The 22,288-nt window shown below is 45.8% G+C and overlaps 1 protein-coding gene and 1 non-coding gene across 2 annotated transcripts in view; both read left to right on the top strand.

Annotated features, from left to right (window-relative positions):
- The window catches only part of LOC101587154 (myosin-13), a 60,052-nt gene that overhangs the window by 13,049 nt on the left and 24,715 nt on the right, over nt 1-22,288 (top strand). The window contains 14 exon segments of the mRNA XM_023705421.1: nt 2,487-2,605; nt 3,822-3,971; nt 4,072-4,242; nt 4,975-5,290; nt 7,379-7,452; nt 7,542-7,629; nt 11,379-11,496; nt 12,320-12,443; nt 13,483-13,619; nt 15,533-15,788; nt 17,812-18,054; nt 20,366-20,542; nt 21,671-21,816; nt 21,926-22,016. Coding sequence (XP_023561189.1) covers nt 2,487-2,605; nt 3,822-3,971; nt 4,072-4,242; nt 4,975-5,290; nt 7,379-7,452; nt 7,542-7,629; nt 11,379-11,496; nt 12,320-12,443; nt 13,483-13,619; nt 15,533-15,788; nt 17,812-18,054; nt 20,366-20,542; nt 21,671-21,816; nt 21,926-22,016 — 2,210 coding nt within the window.
- On the top strand, nt 3,395-3,602 carry LOC111813757. Its single transcript, XR_002818931.1, has one exon. It is a non-coding gene; the product is annotated as a small nucleolar RNA U3 (small nucleolar RNA).

The following is a 22,288-nucleotide window of genomic DNA, read 5'->3' as shown; positions in this document are numbered from 1 at the left end:
TCTCTCTCTCTCTCTCTCTCTCTCTCTCTCTCTCTCTCTCTCTCTCTTCCCCCCCCCTGAAGGGAATGAGGCAATTCTAATAATGTACACCAGGGGGCGCACCTCTCAGACTCTTGCTCATCCCAGAAGTACTCAGTGAGAGCAGAAAACACTTCTGATTGGTAGAAATACACTGACTTGGCCTGTGAAGATTAGGATGAAAACTGAGCGGAGAAGGGCAGTGTAGGCAGAAGAACCATCCTTAGGAAGGAAGAAGAGGCAAGCATGTGGTGGGAACTGAGGAAAGGAGAGTGGCCCACTTGGGGTACACAAATGCGCACAGTGATTGGTTAGAGATAGCGATTTAAAAGTGAGTGTTTTGGCATCTGTTTGGGAAGACCCTGAAGGCCAGGATGAAACCTGTTCAACTTTTAGCCTGTGTTTTATATTTCCTCCTTTTTTTCTTTTTCTTTCTTCTTTCTTCTTTTGTATTTTAGGACAGGACCTACAGGGTGTACAGGGTCTCACTGCGTAGATCGGACTCGTGGTGATGCTCCTGTTTACAGCCTCCCAAGAGCTGGGATTACAGGCTCCCGCCACCACACCCAGTCTCAAGTCTCAGCGCACCCCGGGAACAGGGCCAGCACAGCAGGCCCAGGAATCGAACCCCCGGCCCGGGCGCCTGCCTAAGCAGGCACTTTAATCCACTGAACTATTTGACTGGCCCTTTCCTCCCTTTTTCAAATGAAGAAAAATTGTCCTGCACTCCATATAAAATATATAATATAGTTAATGTACATAAGTAACAAAAGAGTTCTTCTTATATTTTTATTATAACGGTTAAAAAGGGGGGGCATAAAGGTAAGCCACGGATGGGACATGGCTGTTTCACAATGCATTTGGTAAGCCACTGATGCCTCAGTGAAGGTCAGGTAGCAGAAGTGTGTGTGGAATCTGTTAGCAGTCAGCCTATGAATGGGAACTTGGGAAACGCATCAGGCTTCTCGGTGAGGGTGGACCATACTGACACAGGTCATCGAGCTGTGTCCAGTATTTAGGAAAACCCGATGAAGGAGAAAGTGGAAGGTTCTAGTCAGGACCTGAGTGCCTCGGGTGACAATTCCAATCCAACACCTGCAGATCACTCCCTGAGCACTAGAATGCTCAGTGACAACCTATGGCGTGGGTCCTGTCACTATTCTCCATTTTACAGATGATAGAACTGAGGTACAAGAAAGCAAAACCAAAATCTGAAGCCAAGCAGTCTGATTCTAGAGTGCAATTTCTACCTGCTCAGCAATTGTTGGGGCCATGGGAAAATCCATTTATTATGCAATGAACAGGACTTCGTGCCTGTTTGAACACAGGCATATCAGGGAGGAAGGAGAAAGGTGATCCGTCCTCCAGTTTAAGAAATGAGAAGAAAGCTGATACCATCCCAGTAGGAAAAACAGGAAAAGGCGATAGCTTGAGAAGAGCATTTGGCCTTTGAATAAGTAATTAACAGGTACTGCCCTGGATTTTAATGGTCACTCCAACCGACAATTAGGTGTGCACCCCTGCTAAGAAGGAGTTTTCCATAAGAAGTACCCCCATTTCTTTACCTCCTGGATGAGCTCAATGTAAGTAGCCAGGTTCCCCCCACCCCGCAAAGTTGAATCTTTCCCAAAGTCAGCAAGCATCCACCGAACTACGTGAAACTCTGTGCAGCCACCCCTCAGTCTCTGCAGGGCATTGGGCATCAGTTCTAGGAATGCTTGAAGATATCAAAGGCTCTGAGGCCAAAGGTCCCTGTACAAAATCGGGTGGTATGTGACATAACCTACGTACATCCTCCACTATAAGCTAAATTGCTCTACATTGCTCCCATTCCCTGATCGATATAAATGCTTTGCAAATAGTTGCTGTACTGTATTGTTTAGACAATAATGACAAAAAAAAAGAAATCTGTACATGCTCAGTATAGATGTAATATCTTCCCAGAAAATTTCCATCCAGTGTTGGTGAAATCTATGGATGCAGAACTCACAAAGGCAGAGGATCAACTGTACAGGCCATGAGCCAAACGCAGTTGCCAGTGTCCAATTGCTCAGACCACCTCCAAACACTCACAGGAAGAATAAAAATTTTGTTAAGAAAGTTCCTAACATATAATGTAAATTGTTCATATGGTGCTTCCTCTACTTCTGTACCATTTTATGTACTATTAGATTCTAACATATTGTCATTAATAACTTTTTATAAAACTGAAATAGTAGATAAAAATTAAACAACATTAATCTATTTCTGCTAAAGAATGAATCTAGGAGACAAATTGCTAGTTCTTGAGAACCAAAGATCTCAGGGTTATCGAGTTGAACTTCACTGGACTATTCCAGGCCTGGTATACACAGGAGAACATAAAGACATTGAAAAAGATTAATAGAATTTCTGAGAGGAGCCAGGGCCTCACTGGACATTCGAGCAGTGGCTACTTTGGCATAATGCCATTTCTCTTTTCTTTCCAGTGGCTGACAAAGCTGGGTACCTGATGGGCCTGAATTCTGCAGAAATGCTGAAAGGCTTGTGCTGCCCAAGAGTGAAGGTTGGAAATGAGTATGTCACCAAAGGACAAAATGTCCAGCAGGTAACACTGATGCTTTGAATGCAGATGACAAAGGTATTGTGGTACTATAACCATCACCTTAAAGTTCTTTCAGCTTAAGCCTTCAAAAACATGTTAAAATGGTTTCAGTATTAAGGAGGAATTAACTCTTTGGCCTCAGGCCTAACCCAAAGACTGCAAATCAAGGAGTGTCCACCAGACTCCATGAGGGCCTGGGGCCAGGCAGCCTCTCTCCAGCTCTTTCTCTAAGACTGCATGGGCTCTCAGTTCTCCTCTGTTGCTTTTCACAAGATCAGCTTTTTCCACCTCACCTGCCCATTACCACTTATGCTTCCCAAATTTAAATTCCATGTTTCCAATGAGAATTAGGCCAGTGTCTTTTGCTCTAAGTTCCAGATTCTCTAAGGAAACACTAATTCACCCTGGATCATGGGTCTACCTCTAGTTTGATTAAGTGAGGCCAGAGGCTGGAGTCATGTGTTACAGTTGTGGTTGTTACAAGAGTAACTTCCCCTAGGCACGGTGGTGCACATCCTTAATCCCAGCTACTCAAGAGCTTGAGGTAGGAGAATTCCCAGGCTGGGCAATTTAACAAGACCCTATCTCAGAACAAAAAGGGCTGAGGATGTAGCTCAGCGATCCTTGGTTTCAATCCTCAGTGGTGGAGGAATGAAGGGAGGGAAGGAGAAAGGGAAGAGAGGAGGGAGAGAGAGAAGTGGAGAGAGGGGGGGGAGGGAGAGATAGAGAAAGACAAAGATGAAGACAAAGACAAAGACAAAGAGACAACTATCTTTGTAAGAAATGTTGGCAAAGGCTATACTTTCAGGGATCGTTTCTGTAGTATGTTACTAGAGATATTTCTCTGGTCATGTAGAGCACCGGAAACCATGAGCAGGAGGTGCGGTGCTCCTTCCTGAGCATGCTGGTACTGCTTTGCTGCAGCTGCCACCTGCCATTGCCAAGCCTTCTTGCTTTCTCCTTGGAGGGAGCAAGAAGGGAGGTGCACAGCCTGAGTGGCTTCTGTTTAAAAAAGAAACGAAGCTTTGGCAATCCTCAGACAAAGGGGAGTATCATGAGATGAGTAATTATCTCAAGAAATATGAAATATTATGTGGAACTGTATGAGATTGCTAATAGTCAACTGCTTTGGACCTTCATAGTGTCAATTTCATATGTTTAACTTAATACAACCTTAAAAACAATGATCTGAGCATTCAGGGGATGACCTTTCTTCAAGGTGACCAACTCAGTGGGCGCTCTGGCCAAAGCCGTCTATGAGAAGATGTTCCTGTGGATGGTCACCCGCATCAACCAGCAGCTGGACACCAAGCAGCCCAGGCAGTACTTCATCGGGGTCTTGGACATCGCTGGCTTTGAGATCTTCGATGTAAGTTGTTTGGGCAAGTAATTGCCCTCCTTTGTGTCTTCTTGGGTGAATTTCCAGAGGTTTTCAACCTCACTCAAAGTCTTCTGGTATTTATATCCAGTTCAACAGCCTGGAGCAGCTGTGCATCAACTTTACCAACGAGAAGCTGCAACAGTTTTTCAACCACCACATGTTCGTGCTGGAGCAGGAGGAGTACAAGAAGGAAGGCATCGAGTGGGAGTTCATTGACTTTGGGATGGACCTGGCTGCCTGCATTGAGCTCATTGAAAAGGTAGAGAAATACCACTCCAGAGTCAACTTCTTGACTGAGACACTCAGCTTGCTTTTCTGCTAATAGGCTGATTTCCCTAAGGCCCCATCAAGGTAGTACGTGCTTAGGTAGCTGAATTATCCTGTGCAAGGAGGGAAGCATGTGGGAAGTACCTGGAATCTGTGCTCACTCCTGAACAGAAAGGTGGGTTGTTAAAATTTAAAGGCTCAGTTAGCCCCAAGTATGAATGGATGCTAGGAAGGACTGTGGCATTTCTTAGCTGTTTGACTTGCTCAAGGAGGGACCATCAGCACTGGGGTTCTTGGTAAGATGTTACCATGAAAGCAAGACATGATATTTATTTTTCATAGACTTCCATAGCATTTGACCAGTGGTCATGTCAGAATGAGTTCTTTTCCTGGTGTGGAAGTGAGAAATTCAGACATGGTTCAACATATGACTTTTATAGATAACTTGATTTTTTAAAATTGCTGGACAGATACATATCATATATAATTTCATTCCATGTTGTTTTGTTTAATAAATACTAGCTAAACACATCCTCTGTATCTACCACTATTCTATAATTGCACCAAACACACCAGGAGCCTTGCTTTAACAAAGCTTGTATTCAAGTGTTCCTAGTACCAGAGTCATGGCATCAAAGGAAATCTCTTTGGCTTCTCCAGCCCATGGAGCCCCTGGTATGTATTCCCAAGTGTAGAACATGGTCTCTTGTGTTCCTCCTTCCAGCCGATGGGCATCTTCTCCATCCTGGAGGAAGAGTGCATGTTCCCCAAGGCAACAGATACCTCCTTCAAGAACAAGCTCTATGACCAGCACCTGGGCAAGTCCAACAACTTCCAGAAGCCCAAGGTGGTCAAAGGCAAGGCCGAGGCCCACTTCTCGCTGGTGCACTATGCTGGCACCGTGGACTACAACATTGCTGGATGGCTGGACAAGAATAAGGACCCCCTGAATGAGACTGTGGTCGGGCTCTACCAGAAGTCTTCACTGAAGTTGCTGTCCTTCCTTTTCTCCAATTACGCTGGGGCAGAAGCAGGTGAAAGTATTTCCCATCCTGTGGCTTGCTCTGTGTACTTAGCCACAACCCAAAGCTGCCCCCTGAATCGGTAGTCAAACATCAGCCTGAGGCTGAGCTTGACCCATCTGTCTCTCTTTCCACTCCATTTTTCTTCCCCCTACTTGAATGGCTCCTCTTCATCAAGATGTGAGTTCTTGGGGCTGGGGAGATGGCTCAGTGGAATAAGTGCTTCTCTGGCAAGCACAAGGGCCTGAGTTCAATCCCCGGTTCCACAAAAAAAAAGAGATGTAAGTTCTTCAGAGGTGAACTAGACCTCTTGGGAGACAAGGCAGATAATATCACATTGTTTAGTAGTTTTAAAAATAAGATATAATTTACAAACAATAAACTCAAACCTTTAAAAATTCAGGGGTGTTTAATAAATTCACAACACCGTGCTGACATCACCCTGATGAACTGCATCAGCCCTGCGTGCCAGGAGCAGCAACTCGCCACTGTGGTGTCCAGCCTCTGGCCACCACGAGGTGATTTTCTGTCTCTATGGATTTGCTTATTCTAAAATTTTCATACAGGGCTGGGGATCTAGCTCAGCGGCAGAGTGCCTGCCTAGCAAACACAAGGCCCTGCGTTCAATAATCAATACCAAAAAAAAAAAAAAAATCATACAAACAGAATGATATACCATATAGTTCTTTGTTCTGACTTCTTTTACTTAGGCTTATATTTTTAATATTCATAGGCAGTGTATATACACTAGTATTTCATCCCCTTCACTAGGCAAATAACATCTTGTTGGGTGGATGTGTCATGTTTTGTATATCTGCTCAGCAGTTGATAAACGCTTAGATTCTCTTGACTTTTGGCTATGGTGAAGCAGGCTGCTACAAGCATTTGCAGATACAGTATTTCTAAGTGGATATCCATTGTCAGTTCCCTTAGATATATGCCTGCAAGGTAGAATTGCCGTGTCCCATTTTAAGTAGGTTTGAGTTTTGAGGAACTGCTGAATTATTTTCTAAAGTAGCTACACAAGGCAGTATTGCTTTTCTTTTCTTTTTTAAGCCAGGAATCAAACTCAGTACATTGTGCTTGCCAGGTAGGTGCTGTGCTGCTGAGCTATATCCCCAGCATCAGTATCACTTTTAAAGTTTTATGATATATTTGTATTTTAAAGAATGGTCAAAATAGAATTTTAAATGTGTATGTTGATGTTAATGCTTTTAATTTTTAAATGTATGCAATATAATAATGCACCAGAGAATCAGATCATTTTAAAATTAATATCTTGTGTACTCAGGGGAGAGGAATGTAAAAAATGGGTACAAGTTTAAATATGAATAATGAGCATCATTTTCCTTGAATCTGGCCAAAGTAACGCTATAGCTGTATGGCTTAATCTTACTCAAAGATAATACCAAGGCTTAATATAAAATCCTATGTGGGTGTGGACCAGGGAAATTGTTTTCCTGGCTCCTTCCCGGTGGCCCAAACTCACGTTCCTGCTAGACCCGGGGATTTGCGGGGGAAATGAAACTTGTGTTGGTGGAGGTGATACATAACATTGTCCACAAGGCTGAGTCCAGTTAAGCACAAAAAGCTAAATAAGAAAGTGAGTCATTCAGAAAAAGTAGATCAAATATCATTGACTCCAAATTAAGGTAAACAGATTGGTTTAGTTTCAAACAGCTTGTAGAGTATCCTTGAGAAATTTTAATCTTAATATCAGTTGCTTCCTCATTAAGAGACAAACAGGAATTCAAGTCTAAAGAGAAGTAACTGTAATCATCAAGAGGGTGTGATGCCATGTTTGGCTTCTAAGAGAAAGGACTGTCCTTCCATATGGTGTGAATCACAGTTTTGTGTCACTCCCACCCCACCCCACCACACCCCAGGGACATGGTAAGAAATTTTAATGTCCCAAATCTGAGTAATTTAGAGGCACATTAAAAACAATAAAAAAAAAAAGTGGAACTTTCATCTCTTCCACCCAAAGGAAACAAAAAATTCCTACTTCTAAGCATTCCTCTCCCCTGCTTAGAAGAGGTGCTTTAGAGAGCCCAGCTGTGTGTCCCCTGGGCTGTGCCTGACATGTCCTCTTGTGTCTGTCTCCAGGTGACTCCGGGGGAAGCAAGAAAGGCGGGAAGAAAAAGGGTTCCTCTTTCCAGACGGTGTCCGCCGTGTTCAGGGTTGGTGTTGGGGCAGCTTCCATTTTGGGTGGGTTTCCTGCCCAGAGAGATGGCACGTGCTAAGACAAATGTGCTTGCTTTGGTCCCAGGAGAACTTAAACAAACTGATGACCAACCTGAGGAGTACTCACCCACACTTTGTACGATGTCTGATTCCCAATGAGACCAAGACTCCTGGTGAGTAACCATCTGAACCTGCCACTGTTTGAAAAGCGTGGGGCTCCCGGAAATGCCTGCAAAATCTACGTGTGTGCGTGGGCAAGTATAAAGAGTTAGAATCCTTGTTACTTCTCAAAGGAGTCTGTTACCGAGGTTGCCATATTTAGCAAAGAAAAATGTCAGCTGCCATGTTAAATTCCAGTTTCAGATAAAAATTAGTGTAGGTATGACCCACACAATGTTTGTGATATACTTATGCTTTTGAAATTATTATTTATTTTAAAACATTCTGGATTTTATCTGGAACCTCTGCTATGAAATTACATGCAAAATATCATGTGTGTATACATAGGCAAGTTCAATTCTTATCTTTCATATGATTCTTAAAGGGTTCTATTATATTCCTTTACCCTAAAATTAAGAATTGCTATTTGTCTTAGATAGCTCATAATAAAGATAGCATCAGTAACAACTAGTTTTTGAATCCCTGTTGTTTATCATCACCTTTACATCATTATCTCCATTTTACAGAAGAGAAAATTTCCATCAGAGACCATATGTACATAGATATTGAACACCATGCAGTACAATGGACCTTTTGCTGATGCTCAATCCTGACCCGTGAATATTCTTAAAAGCATCTCTGTTTCTCAGGTTCTTTTGTCACACTGAGAACAAACTGCCACACAGAGCTGGGGCCATGAGGAGTTCTCTCACAGAGAAGTTATTGTGTGCCAAGCACTGGACTCCTGGCCCGTGACTGCAGCATTACAAGGCAGCAGGGGTGCTAGCCTGGCGAGGGAAAACCATCCCAGCCCCTCACCGTGTGGCTCTGTGCCGAGTGCCTTAGCTCTCGCGGCCTCCGCTCTCCCGTGTGTAAAAGGAGGAGAGCAGATGGCGTTTTCATCCCTTTCTCTAATAAATGCTTCTAACGTGGCTGCTCACTCCATCCCACGACTGCTGCAAAGATTAAGTGAGCAAGTACAAGTAAAACGTTACACACAGGATGAGCACGTTATGCGGACTCACTAAGCGCTGCGAGTCAGTTCCCAGCAGTAGAATGCACAGCCGGAGCCTGTAATGCTCCAAATAACGAGGTCCACTGTACTTAGTGGAACTGCGCCTTCTGTGGAAGTTTAGAGGTCTCAGTCAGGGCACAACACAGCCATGACATGACAGCCATGTGTAGAGCAGGCTGTGCCCCTCCCAGGGACTTCACCACAGCCAGCCTCTCGTCCAGCTTGGACCCGGGCCTTTGCCCTGGTTAAGCATCAGATTAAGTCGTTGTCTCGTGTGTTTTGTTACTAAAAGACCAGTTGCTGTTGTTGTTGCCGAGCACATGTCTGTGTACATCAGAAGTACGTGTGTCCTGCCTCTGCCATGAAGCAGATGCCTCCCAAGGAGCAGGAGGCAGGAGGGTGGTCTGAACCTCTGTGGAGGCAAACTTGCCCACCGTGTGAGGAGGGAACGTCCATGTCTGTGAAATCCCTGTCCCTTCCTCTGCATTTGCTTCTCCTTTGCTCGGACACCACTGTGCTGTTATCTCCACCTCGAGAAGTGGACCACAACACTGGCACCTTAGTGCAATCACCTGCTTTCTAGAAGTCACCCTGGAGATGTCCCTTGAGGTGGAGGCATTGTGGGACTTTAGCAGCACTGTTGGCCTCCACCCTCCAGCCCGCTTTGGAGTCTGTACAGGTGGAGGGGTCCAGCTTCAGCTCGGCAACTATCTCGCAAAGTAGTTCACGTCGTGAGGCTTCAGTCTCCGCTAGGGCCCTACAACCCACAAGACGACTCCACAGGATTAGGAAAAGCCCCCCCCCCCCCGCTTCTGCATGGACACAGCTCCAAAGGTGCATGTTTGGCAAGAACAGCAGCAGGTCTGGTCTTTCCATCATTAAGTGATGGGCTTCAGGTTTCCTTCTGGCTGTAAAAAGATAATTGTCCTATAAATAGGCCTCTGCTCCCTGCCCTGGGGAGCAGCCTTCGCCCTGTCTCTAGCCCGGTTGCAACACGGAGAATTACCTACTGGGTCCCTCGCTGTGGGTCAGTGGCTATTTTAACCTTATTACTTATTTTAACTCACTGAATATTTCCAACAGACTTATACTGCAGATACTATCACTTTCCTTACTTTACAAATTAAGAAACAGAAGGACAAAAAGTTTCAGTTCACATACTTAGTAAATAGCACAGCTGGGATTTGAACCAGTAGAATCACACACATGCAATGAAACATCACCTGCTATTCCACTAATATGTACAATTTTATGTTTTATGTACCAATTAAAATAATTTTTAAAAATAAAGGGCTGCATCAGAGAAATATGTAAAATGAAAATTATAAAATAAAACCAAAGTATGTTATTAAACATGAAAAAACAATATAAATATTGTCCTTTTAAAGAGATAGGAAAGTTTATTTGAAGATAAAGAAAATATCTTTAAGATAACCAAGAAATAGAAATGTTCGAAGTTTTCAAACAAGAATGTTCAGTAGATTTGTGGTAAATGTTAAGAGGAAATTTTAATGTACTCATTTATCTTGAATTTTAAACCATGTAAGTTCCAAACCATGAATTCAGTCCATGTATCTTCTATTTACTGTACAAGTAAAATGAAGGCTTTACTGTACAAAAAAGCAAAAAGGAAGAAAAAATTGAGAAGTAGACTAGATAATTTTTAGGTTTCTAGATACAAGCCTTTCTGAATTTCTGATACATTTTCTCCATGGTTTTAACCAGTTAATTTTTTTTCTAGAAAAATCACAGTGCAATAAAACTTTGGGGAATGACAAAAGGTTCTATATCCACACTATTCAATACAGTAGCCACTAGTTACATGAGATGTAGCTAGTACAAGCAAGAAATTTCAGTGAAAATTGGCTCGCATGGTTGGTAACTGCTGTCCTGGACAACGCAGCTCTAGGAAAGCCTTGGAAATCGTGCAGTTGTACAACGATGCCTCCTCATAGAAACTAAGGAAGCTTGTGAATATTCTAGAAGTTTCCATAAGGTTAAATCAAAACCAGCATTTTGTGCATTCCTCCCCAATCTTAGGGACCTTCAGTAAGAAGCCAGCATGAGAGGTAGCCATAGTGCCTATACAAGTTCCTCACAGTTCCAAGACAGAGAGTTTTCAGTGCCAGTCTGACTTGTGCCCAATCCAGCTGGTCATCAAAAGCGGCCATGGTATCCCTCTCATTGGTGTTTTTCCCTCAAGCTCTCTTCTTCCACCCAAAGTTGAAGCGTCCTAGACAAGCCCTTGCTTCCCACAGCAGGTGCTAAGTGGCTAGCAGGTGACCACTTCCTCTGCATTCAGTCCTCTCCGGCTGCCACCATGGCCTCCTTCTCTGTTTTCCCTTCTCACATCAGGGGCTGCATGCTTCATACCCTCATCCTTGTAGAGGTAGGAAGGCATTCCAACTTATCTAATGAGAAGTTAAAGGCTGCTACCCTCTCATTCTGACTTCTCTTAGAACCTAGCTAGAATCAAGGGCAACAAACAAGATAAAAGATCAGAAACTTGGCTCATGTTTCCATGCTTATAGGCACTGGAGTCTCCCCCAGAGGTTGGAATTATTTTCCTCTGTGGGACTCACAGACAGCTTCCAGCCATCTCCAACTCCCTCAGTCTTAGAGCTGCCACTAACTCTTCACACAAAAAGTATAGGTGTACAGTGGTGGCACATGGTAGCTCAGACCATCAAAGAAGAGCTCACGCATGGAAAGGCCACAGACTCACTCCCTGGGACACTCTCTCCTCAGGTGTGATGGACCACTATTTGGTCATGCACCAGCTGCGCTGCAATGGGGTCCTCGAGGGCATTCGGATCTGCAGGAAAGGGTTTCCCAGCCGGATCCTCTACGCTGACTTCAAACAGCGGTAAGTGCTCCGCTATGCATTTCCACTCTTGAGGCACCTATTACATTCCCCAAAGGGACGCCTTCAGCAGGGCAGTTGGTGAGAGCTTGCTATGGACATCAGCTGGGGGTCAATCCCATATCCAAAGTGAAGGCTGTGCCAGCCCAAAGTGGTCCCAAGGCTGGAGCCCAAGCCCTCTAGCCTGACTGTGATTCTAGAACAGAATGTTCCAACCTTTCCTCTGTGGACATTTGGGACTAGATGCTCCACTTCTTGTGGGAGATGTCCTCTACACCATAGGATCCTGACCTACAATTTAGCAGCATCTTGGCCTCTGCCCAAAGGTGCTGGTAGCAAGCCATATCCCTCTCCCCCAACCTATGACAATCAAAAATGTCTTCAGACATCGCCAAATGCCCTTGTGGGACCAAATTGTTCCAGTTAAAACCCGCTGTTCTAGACTACCTCTCTCCACCTGGGTGCCAACTGGGTTCAGAAATCCAGGCCTTCTCTGGGGTGGAGAATAGGAGTGTGCCCCTTAGAGGCCAGATCTGCAGGTTACAGGTGATTTCAAGACTCTTCCAAGTTAGACAAGAACTGTTTCCTCTGAAACAAAACTCCAACTATGTTTTTCGCTGAGATTCCTTCTTTCATGTTTTATCCCTCTGTCTTTGTCCTCCTTGTCTGGATTGCACTCCTGGAAATCTCCCACGTGTATGTCAGCTGTACAGTATTCTACTTTCTCCTAAAGTTGGAATGAAGAAGGTTTTAGAAAGCCTATTCTCAGATATAGGTCCATTCTCAGAGGTCAAATTTACTCAGTAAGGTTTCCCCCTTTCTTCAGGTACCGGATCCTAAATGCCAGTGCCATCCCTGAAGGGCAGTTTATTGACAGCAAAAATGCTTCTGAGAAGCTGCTAAACTCCATCGACGTGGACCGGGAGCAGTACCGATTCGGCCACACCAAGGTGAGGACAGGTGAAGTGGGGGGTCTCCAACCTAACCCACAGCCCTGGCCATGTGTTAGCTAGTCCTCTCCCGGTCAGCTAACCATCCTTTGTCTGATAGTCCAAATGAGGAGGACAGATGTGGGCAGGAACAGAGTGTTCGCTTTCTGTGCTGTTTATGAAGTGGCTAGAAGCTTAGAAGTCTAGGAAGAAAGCAATGAGGAATTCGGGCGTCCTAGAGCGAAATGCAAAGAGATTCTGAAAGAAGAAAGAGCTACCAGGAGAAGAGAACACAGAGCAGACTCCAGGGAAGGACAGTGATAACTTGAGAAGAATAATTCCAACCAATAAATGGCTGCCCGTTAGTGTGTGGGCTGGCGTCCTGTGAAACACCTTCAGTGTATATTTAATGGACTCCTCATTGAAGAGATAAGGGAGCTGGTGATAAGGGTGGTACTTACCTCATGGAGTTCTTGGGAAGGGAAAGAAAAGGGGGGCTCAGAGGCCAAGATCAGTGCTCGAGGTCACATGAATAGTTACATCAGAGAAGAATAATCAGGTGGCAAAGGCTGACTTCAAAGCCCAACCTTCCTGAGAGAAACAGGCTGGGATCCCCCACTGGCTCTGAGGGTACTGCCTTTCCTTGAACATCACAAGGGTAAAGCAGGTCTGCTGCTGAGGTGGTTGGGTTCAGGGGTCCCGAGGGTGGCACCAGCTTTCCCAGATGAGCCTAGAGGAAGGAAAGGGAGGAGACACATGAATCTGTTTCTCCTCACCACACCCCATTACACTCTTATGCCCTGGCCTGTCTTTGTTCCCTGCCTGTGAGCTCTGTCAGAACTGCTCTGTGAGGTTGTCAGGCCTGATGCCTACTTTCAAGAGGCAGCCTCACTCTGAAACAGTAGAGAGAAGGAGCCACTGAGATGCAAGTCTCAGAAGTTAAACTGCTGCTGGATCTGCGCCATCACTCTGAAGGTCAAGGCTGGGGCTGGATAGAAAGAGGCTCCCTCGCTGGGCCAGGTTGAGACCTCTTGAAGACTAAGCGTCTTTTTTAATGCAGGTGTTTTTCAAAGCTGGGCTCCTGGGACTCTTGGAGGAGATGAGAGACGAGAAGCTGGTGACCCTGATGACACGCACACAGGCCTTATGCCGGGGGTACCTGATGCGGGTGGAGTTCAAGAAGATGATGGAGAGGAGGTGACGCAGATTCACCCCTGCCTTACCCTGCTCTCCCTATGTAGCAGCCAATTATCACTTTCTGATTTTAGTCTTGGGATATTCATTCATTCATCCATTTGCTTGTTCACTCATTGGACCAGCACCTACTAAGCAGAAGTCCTATGCTGGGTAATGTGTTTGGCATTGGAGAATATAGAAGTGAACACTGACTTCAAGCAGCTCACATGGAGACACATGCATGGCCAGGGGAATGGGGACCAGGGCAAACAACCCCTCAAGCTCCTTGCAGGGGTTGAAATTAGCATGAAGGGTCAGCAAGAAGAAAGACCTTTCCAGAAGAAGCTATGAATGTCCTGTGGAAAGATGGTCTAGGAGGGAGATGGACTAGCAGGTCACTGTGACTGAAGCAGAGAAACAGGCAGTGGAAGTCCCCAGGGCATCAGCTTTAAGAACTAGGCAGAATCCTTTGTTTGATGGGGACCATGGGCTTACCCTGGCAGCCAGAGAGAGCATGAACCTGAGGGAATAAGAGAGGACAAGACTAAGTAGTAGCCATCTCTCTAAATAAAGACTTGAGTTAAAGCATAGTCAATAGGTGAGAGGAGAGGTTGTGAAGTGAAGGACTATTTCTGAGTCTTACACCTTGGTTAACTTAAGAGAAGAAATAGTAGCACCAATGACTGGCTTTGTGTGTGGAGAGGGGTGCAGGGGCAGAACGTGGGTGGAAGCTCACTCTCCTTGATTCCCTGACTCCCTGTATAGATTTAACCCCACTGGTAATTCCAGTATCCCATTACGTGTCATCATAGGTATCTAGATTATTGAAGCAAATGAAAGCTGGGATGGAAATGAATACTCACCCATACACTTGCCCTAGGGGTGGGCAGAAGTGATTGGTATTCTAGGTAGGCATCAATCACCTTGGGGTCGAGCACCAAGCCTCCTTAACCCACCCCTTCGAGGAAAGTCCTTGTCTATCCCATGTACCCGCTATGCAGATTGTTTCCCCACTTGATTCTCATTTGGTCAACATTACCCAAGTGACTGTATTCATTGTATATTTATTGGTTGACCATAGCTTTTTACCACTCACACCCATCCTGTGATTTGCCACTGGATCAATATTACCTAAGCAACTATACTTGTAATCTTACTCATTATAGCTTTGCCTACCTCAGGCCGCCTTACCTCATGGCTTTGCTCAATAAAACACCCTTGAAAAGCAGGGTTGGTGGACAGCCACTTTCTGGGGCCTTTCTGACTCTTTCAGACAGAAGCTTTCTTTCTCTCTAGAAATTCTTCATATTCTTTAAAAAAAAAAAGTCCCAGAGAAGGAACCAGTTTAAGGGGAAGAGAAACAAGATTTCAGATGCCTGCAAAGTATGTGATTATGAAGCTATGGTGGGTGAGCACTTGCACAGGTGACACCGGAAGTAGGCAACAGTCAGAATTAGGAAAACAGATGAGTTCTTCAGGGTGAGAGCCCAGGAGGCACCTGGACACAGCCGTTCCACTAACACTTCCACAGGAAGAGGAGCTCACAAGGCAGAATATTACAAAGCAAGAAACCAAGGGCAGGGGAAGTACCAACAAAAGGAAAATCAATGAACATTTCAAATGTGGGTGAAAGACCCCATGACAAGAATGAAAGGTGCTTACTGCACTGTCATGAGAGGGCCCTTATGGCCTCAGGTAGAGCTCTTTGGTAAGGTGGTACAGCAGGTCGTCAGGTGAATGAGGGAACTACAACACCCCTGCCTTCCCTTGCTCCCTCCCTGTGCATGGCTGTGCCCTTTGTTCACCATTTACAGAGCTACTCGTACCTCCTCCCCAGCGGGCCAGGCAGGATGGGTTTCTGGGCAACACATGGGGCTGGGAGTAGAGACCAGACTTGATCTGGTTTATTAATCCAAGTCCTCACGGGTACACAGGGACTCCATCCTCTGCATCCAGTACAACATCCGCTCTTTCATGAACGTCAAGCACTGGCCCTGGATGAACCTGTACTTCAAGATCAAGCCCCTGCTGAAGAGTGCGGAGGCCGAGAAGGAGATGGCCACCATGAAGGAAGACTTCGAGAGAACTAAGGAAGAGCTGGCCAGATCTGAGGCTCGCAGGAAGGAGCTGGAGGAGAAAATGGTCTCCCTCCTACAGGAAAAGAATGATCTCCAGTTGCAGGTCCAGACTGTAAGTATCTTCTACCTGATAATGCAAAACAGAGACTCATGCTGGAGCGCAGAAGAGGAGGAGGAACATTGAGGCCCCAAATAAAGTGTGCGTTCAAGAGGCAGTGGTGTCACCTGGTGGTCACACGCAGTATTGCAGCACCACCCTGCTGGTAAAGGGCAGGCCCTGGCTTCGCCAAAGACTTACATACGGGCCAGAAAATAGGACCGCAAAGTGAACTCATGCCTGGGGTCTCCCTGTCTTCCGTAGAAGAGTTAGACATACTTTGCTGTAGATATGAGGGATGTGTTCAGTTCACTGTAAACAAAAGCTGTCAGGAGTTCATGGGGTGTTTTTGAAATCATATCAATAAAAATAAATCATTAAATAACCCAAGTCAAAGTAGAAAGAATAACTTCCCCACATGACTTTCAATAATATGATCAGACTCCAAAAACACTTTAGAGGACACATTTTTATCAAATAAATTGGAAAAATGAAACCACATCTGCTGCGTACAACATTCTGGCAGTATTATTGTCTCACTTCCCGGAGTGAAGACATTTAGAATTTTCCTTTTCTTAATGAGCCCTCAAATACTTTCTTTGACTTTGCCTTCTCTGCAAAGAATTTTCTACCCTTTTTTCACTTTCCTAATCAGTAGAGTGCAGTTCCTAGGAGCATCTTCCCAGGAACAGGGGGCAAGAGAGCAAGCATAGAACCAAATAACCAAGTAAGAGCTTATATCCCTGATCCTCCACACACCTGGTGATCAAATCCAGGCCTTCCAGCTAGGCAAGTGCTGCACGGCTCCATCCTCAGCCCTTCATTCTCAACTTAGGCTTGTTTTAGACAAGTTACATTTTAGACAAGTTATGTTTTCTTATCTGTACAGTGTGTATGGTGATATGACCTGCCTGACACCCTGCTGGTGAGGAATCAAAGGTTTAGTGCATGTGAAATATCTAGCACGTAGCTTAAGTTTGTAAATGTGCAGTAGACATCAGCTCTTATTCTCACCAGTCTACTTCCATCTGTCCCTGGCAATGTGTGTCTAACTCTTAAAATATGCTTCCACGGGAAGACACAGCCTGGCTTAGTGTAGGAACAGGATTAGCTGATTTTTCACCTGGCCAGGAGATTTTCTAGAATCTTCTGAGACGTGGGCTTGTTCAACCCCTGATTCTTGGGTTACCAATGTGCTGTTCTGGGGCTCCTGGAGGCTCCATACGGGCAGCCCAATTCTGCTAAAAGTTTAAAAGTGGAAATGTTTTAAAAATTACTAGTCAAGCTGGGATAACAGAGTAGATGGATCTTTCATCAACTGGTAGCACCAGGAAGAATAAATGAGCCAATAAGAACTTCAAATTTCAGGGAATACATAGAGGCTTTTTTTTTTTTTTTTCTCGCTGAATCTCAAACTCAGGACCTTGCATTTACCAGACAGTTGATTAAGCCATGGAGCTATCTCCCCAGCACGAAGCTTTATTCTTTAACACAAACTAGAAATTCCATGAACTCCCTTGCTGTAGTTACCTCAGGCAACTTTCTATTAGATGAATGTTATGTGTTTTTCAAAAAAGCAGTATATGGGGGTGGGGATGTAGCTCAGTAGTAGAGCACTTGCCTAGCACACTGTAAATATTGGATGCCACTGCCAGCAAGCCTCCTGAACAGGATAAGTGACACACACACTCATGTGAGTGTATGTGCACACTCGTGTGCATGTGTGTTTGTGTGTGGCCACTCCTTGGCTTAGATCCAGGTGATGTGCTTCCTGCTCCCCACCCTGGCAGTACGAGGGATTGAACTGAGACGCTTTCAATTGAGCTACATCCCCGGCCCTTTTTATTTTGATGTTGATACAAGATCTCCCTGAGGGACTCAGGCAGGACTTGAACTGGCAACCTTTCTGTCCTGGCCTTCCAGAGTTTGGGGAGTACTTCATGCAGCTCAAATAAAGGGCTTTTCAAGGCAGACACCCTCTCTTTCCACAGTTTTCCAAGAGTTCTAGTCACAACTTACAGGGACCTGATTCTTTCAGGAAACTGAGAATCTGATGGATGCCGAGGAGCGGTGTGAGGGGCTCATCAAGAGCAAGATCCAGCTGGAAAACAAAGTGAAGGAACTGAATGAGCGGCTGGAAGAGGAGGAAGACATCAACTCTGAGCTGATGGCCAAGAAACGGAGCCTGGAAGACAAGTGCTCCTCTCTCAAAAGAGACATTGATGACCTTGAGCTGACCTTGACCAAAGTTGAAAAGGAGAAGCATGCCACAGAGAACAAGGTGGGTGCCGCTCAGGGCCCCACAGCTCTCGGTGAGGAGCAGGACGAGGGATGAGCCACATCCACACAGCACAGTGTGAGCAAGCGGCAGGAACCATGCAGAGGGTGCTTAGGCCCCCGTGTTCTGGAGCTCCCAGGCTCTACTCAGTCCCCCCCTGTCAAACTGTGAACTTTTAGCATCTCTTCAGGAGGCAGAGTTGCTTCATGTCTATCAGTTTCTCATATCATGAAGAGGTAGAGCACTGCGGGGCTCCGAGGATGCCCAGGGAGGTGGGGGTCAGGACCCTCATGCATTCCTGGAGGGTGCAGACTTCAGCAGCCTCCAGGAAGCTCACTTAGAATTACTCAGTCAGGTTGGGTTAGGAATTGACATATCCTGAGCTGGGGAGATGGCTCAATAGAATAAGCACTTGTCTGACAAGCACAAGGACCTGAGTTCAATCCCAGGTTCTGCCAAAACAAAACAAAAACATGTTGTAACTCATGATCCACTGGGATTATGGGTGTGAGTGCTACTGGAATTGACATATCCTGCAAGCCAGCTGCTCTGCTCAGGACCAAGAGCTTCTCCCACCCGTTCACAGGGACATGCAGGAGGACTTTGTGGTAGCACTGCTGATAGGGCAGAGCTGAGGCAGGGCCAGGTCCATCTCTGGAGGATGGAGAGCCAGGATGGAGGCTGTGCACACAGGGTGGATACTAGGCATCCAGTGCTCAGTGCAGAGAAAGGCAAGAAATGGAGCTATCAGCAGGGTGGTATTGAAGCAGGGAGAAATTACCCACACAAGGCACAGCCATCTACATTAACACGCGTGAAAGTGCGTGATGTGACCCACACCACGGTGGCTGCCCATGTGATGTGGTGCGGGACGAAGTCTGCGGGGTATAGAGTGACAATGGCATGTGCACACAGAGCCAGGCTTAGATAAGTACTTGGGAGATGGTAGGAGGGGTGGAGACTGTGGGTAACAGCGCTGGCCACAGTTAGTGGGCATGTAAATCTAATATTCTGAGAGCTTCTAATTTTCTAAGAGAAGCCATAAATCAAGGCTTTCAGAGAAATTTCATTTCTCTTCATTGTTGATAATGTTTTAAAAATACACAAATTAAAAACAGATTTCACCAGGAATAGTGGTGAATCCCTGAAATCCCAGCTACTTAGGCAGCCAAGGCAGGAGAATTGCAAGTCCTAGCCCAGCCTGGACAACTTAGCAAGGCTCCTGGGTTAGATGCCCAGGAGAGAGAGAGAAGGGAGAGGGGAGAGGGGAGAGGGGAGAGGGGAGAGGGCAGAGGGGAGAGGGGAGAGGGGAGAGAGAGAGAGAGAGAGAGAGAGAGAAAAGAAGAAGAAGAAGAAGAAGAAGAAGAAGAAGAAGAAGAAGAAGAAGAAGAAGAAGAAGAAAGAAAGAAAGAAAGAAAGAAAGAAAGAAAGAAAGAAAGAAGAAAGGAGAAGGAAAAGAAAGGGGAAAGGAAGAGATGAGAAGAGGAGGGAAAGAGAGAAGGGGGAAAAGGGAGATAAATAGGGGAGAAAGGAGAGAGAGAGGCAGACAGACCGACAGGCAGACAGAGACATTCAGGGCCAGGTTCAGCACCCCAGCCAAGAGTTAGTCACTTCTGATCCTGAAGATTATTGTACAGGAAACAAAGATTCCCCTTTAATGCCTTAAGGCCCCTTGCTTAGGCCCTTCAGCCACACCTGGACAGTGCAGGCTCCTCCCCATATTTCCCTGCATAACGCCTCACACCTCTCTCTCCCCCTTCTGGCCACCTTCTAAACCCCCATCAGTTAACCTAAACAGCACATTTCTGCAAAGTTTTATGAGTGAATACAGATGGATGCATTATCCTTCAGAGGAAGCATATTTGCATTTAATAGTGGCCCTCATTAAATATAATGTGCTCCTTGAAAGAGTGATTCTAATGCAAAAATCTGAGGTCTAAGAGGAAGATTAAGAACAGAGAGGCTTGCCAGATATGGTAGTACACTCCTGCCTTCACCACTGCTTGGGAAACTGAGGCAGGAGGACTGCTTGAGCCCAAGAGCTTAGAGCCTGGATGACATAGTAAGATCCCCATCTCAGAAACGAGTGCAAGAAAGAGAAGGAAGAAAGAGAAGGGAAAGAAAGGCTGGGGTGCAGTGGAAAGGTCCTTGGAGCCAACAATCTCCAGCACCAATTTAAAAAAAGAAGAACTGAGAAGCTGCCCTTCGTTAAACAAGCAGTAGCCAGAGACAGACAGAAGCAGCAGTAGCTTCTACTGGCAGAGACTTCTGGCTTAATTGCCTCAGTATTAAATTGGTATTGATATTCTCCTAGGTAAAGAATATTTCTGAAGAAATGACAGCCCTTGAAGAAAACATTTCCAAATTGACCAAAGAAAAGAAATCTCTGCAGGAGGCCCATCAGCAAGCACTGGATGACCTCCAGGTGGAAGAAGATAAAGTCAACGGTCTGATCAAAATCAATGTCAAGCTCGAGCAGCAGGCAGATGAGGTGAGCTTAGGAGGGTGTTCTGCTTCGGTGTTTGTCACTTCACCAGCTGGCAAGAGAGAGGTGGCAGAATTCAGGTCCTGGAACCTGAGCCCTGAGTCCAGGTTTCATCTTGCCCTCATCTTTCCCAAGCAAACCTGGCAGGATGAACAGAACAATGAACCCTGGGAGACCTCGGTTTCCATCCTGTCAAATGGGTAACAAACAGCTCTTTCTCGAAGGGTTTCTAGGGAAGGCTCAACACATAGAACACTTTTAGTAAAATATTAGGTGCTAAGATTTTTATTATCATTATTATTAGTCTCAATCATTTGGCTTCCAAAGCCTCCAAATCTGTTCTATGGTTATTAAGAATTACTTTCAGCTGGGGCTGGGGCTTAGGAGTGACTCTGTTTGCCTAGAATGTGCCAGGTGCTGGGCTCCACCCCCTAGAATGGCCAGAAAGAAAAATTTATTTGAGGGTATGAAAATTACTATTTTTGGGGGCCGGGGAGATGGCTCAGTGAAATAAGCGCTTCCCTGGCAAGCACAAGGGCCTGAGTTCAATCCCCGGCTCCACAAAAATAAAAAGAAAATTACTATTTTTTCCCTGTCATAGAACCTTGCTGTCTTTGATGTTAGAGCCAGAGTTGAGGTTTTCTGGCTTTACTCACAGCTGTGGCTAAAACTCTCATAAGTCTCTTCAATTTTTTCTGAGGCTGGAGTGAGTGTGCCCGGCCCCACACCCTCCTTTCCCAGGGCCCACGTGCGTGCGTACACAGACGCGCATGTGTCCCCTGCCTCAGTCTCCTGACAGTTGCGGAGCCCGGACTCCATGGTGCAGCTCAAGTGTTCCAGCCAGTGCAAGGCTGTGCACTTGGGGGCATCATATTTTTGTAGGACAGGCCACATGGGTATCAGTTGCACAACACAGAAAGGGCCACCTGAGCCCCCCACGGAACCCAGCTTCCTGGGCTCTTGTTGCTAGAAGACACAAGAGGGGCAAGGCAGGGAAGACGCACATCTCCCCAGGCTGGAGGCTTCCGGTGAGTGCCTGAAGGACCCCAGAAGCCTGGGCAGGTGCAGCTGCCTCGGCTGAGGGCAAGTTCTGATTCCCACGTGGGCCTCACCTTTCTGGCCCTGTCTTCCCAGCTTGAGGGCAGCTTGGAGCAGGAGAAGAAGCTGCGAGCAGACCTGGAAAGAGTGAAGAGGAAACTAGAGGGAGACCTGAAAATGTCCCAGGAGTCCATTATGGACCTCGAAAATGACAAGCAACAGATGGAAGAGAAACTGAAGAAGTCAGTGTTCACCGTTTTCTGTCCCTTTCTAAGCCTGAGCAGTCAACTCCCACCCCTTGGCCCTAAGTGTGTTTCATGTACTTTGATCTTCTTGAAAATCTATTTGCAGGAAGGAGTTTGAAATCAGTCAGTTACAAAGCAAAATCGAAGATGAACAAGTTCACAGTTTGCAGTTACAAAAGAAGATTAAAGAACTGCAGGTGAAAGTGTCAGCTCCACCCCGGCCATAGAAACCCCTTGGCGCGAACTCTTGCTTGCTCTTCCCCCTTTGTTTCTCTAGCTCCTTCTTCTCTCCCTCCTATTGGAGCTGGAAGGAATCACCTGTCCTTTCCTCTTTTTTTTTTGAGTGAAGACCTTACTGTGTTGCCCTAGCTGATCTGAAACTCCTAGGTTCAAGCAGTGCTCCTGCCTCAGCCTCCGAAGTAGGTGCAGAGTACCATGTGCAGCTCTCTCTCTCTGTCTCTCTGTCTCT

The sequence above is a fragment of the Octodon degus genome, unplaced genomic scaffold (genome assembly GCF_000260255.1).
Source record: "Octodon degus isolate 3935 unplaced genomic scaffold, OctDeg1.0 scaffold00219, whole genome shotgun sequence".
NCBI lineage: Eukaryota > Metazoa > Chordata > Mammalia > Rodentia > Octodontidae > Octodon > Octodon degus.
Note: the sequence above shows the minus strand (reverse complement) of the source record. Positions and strands in the feature narration are given on the sequence as shown.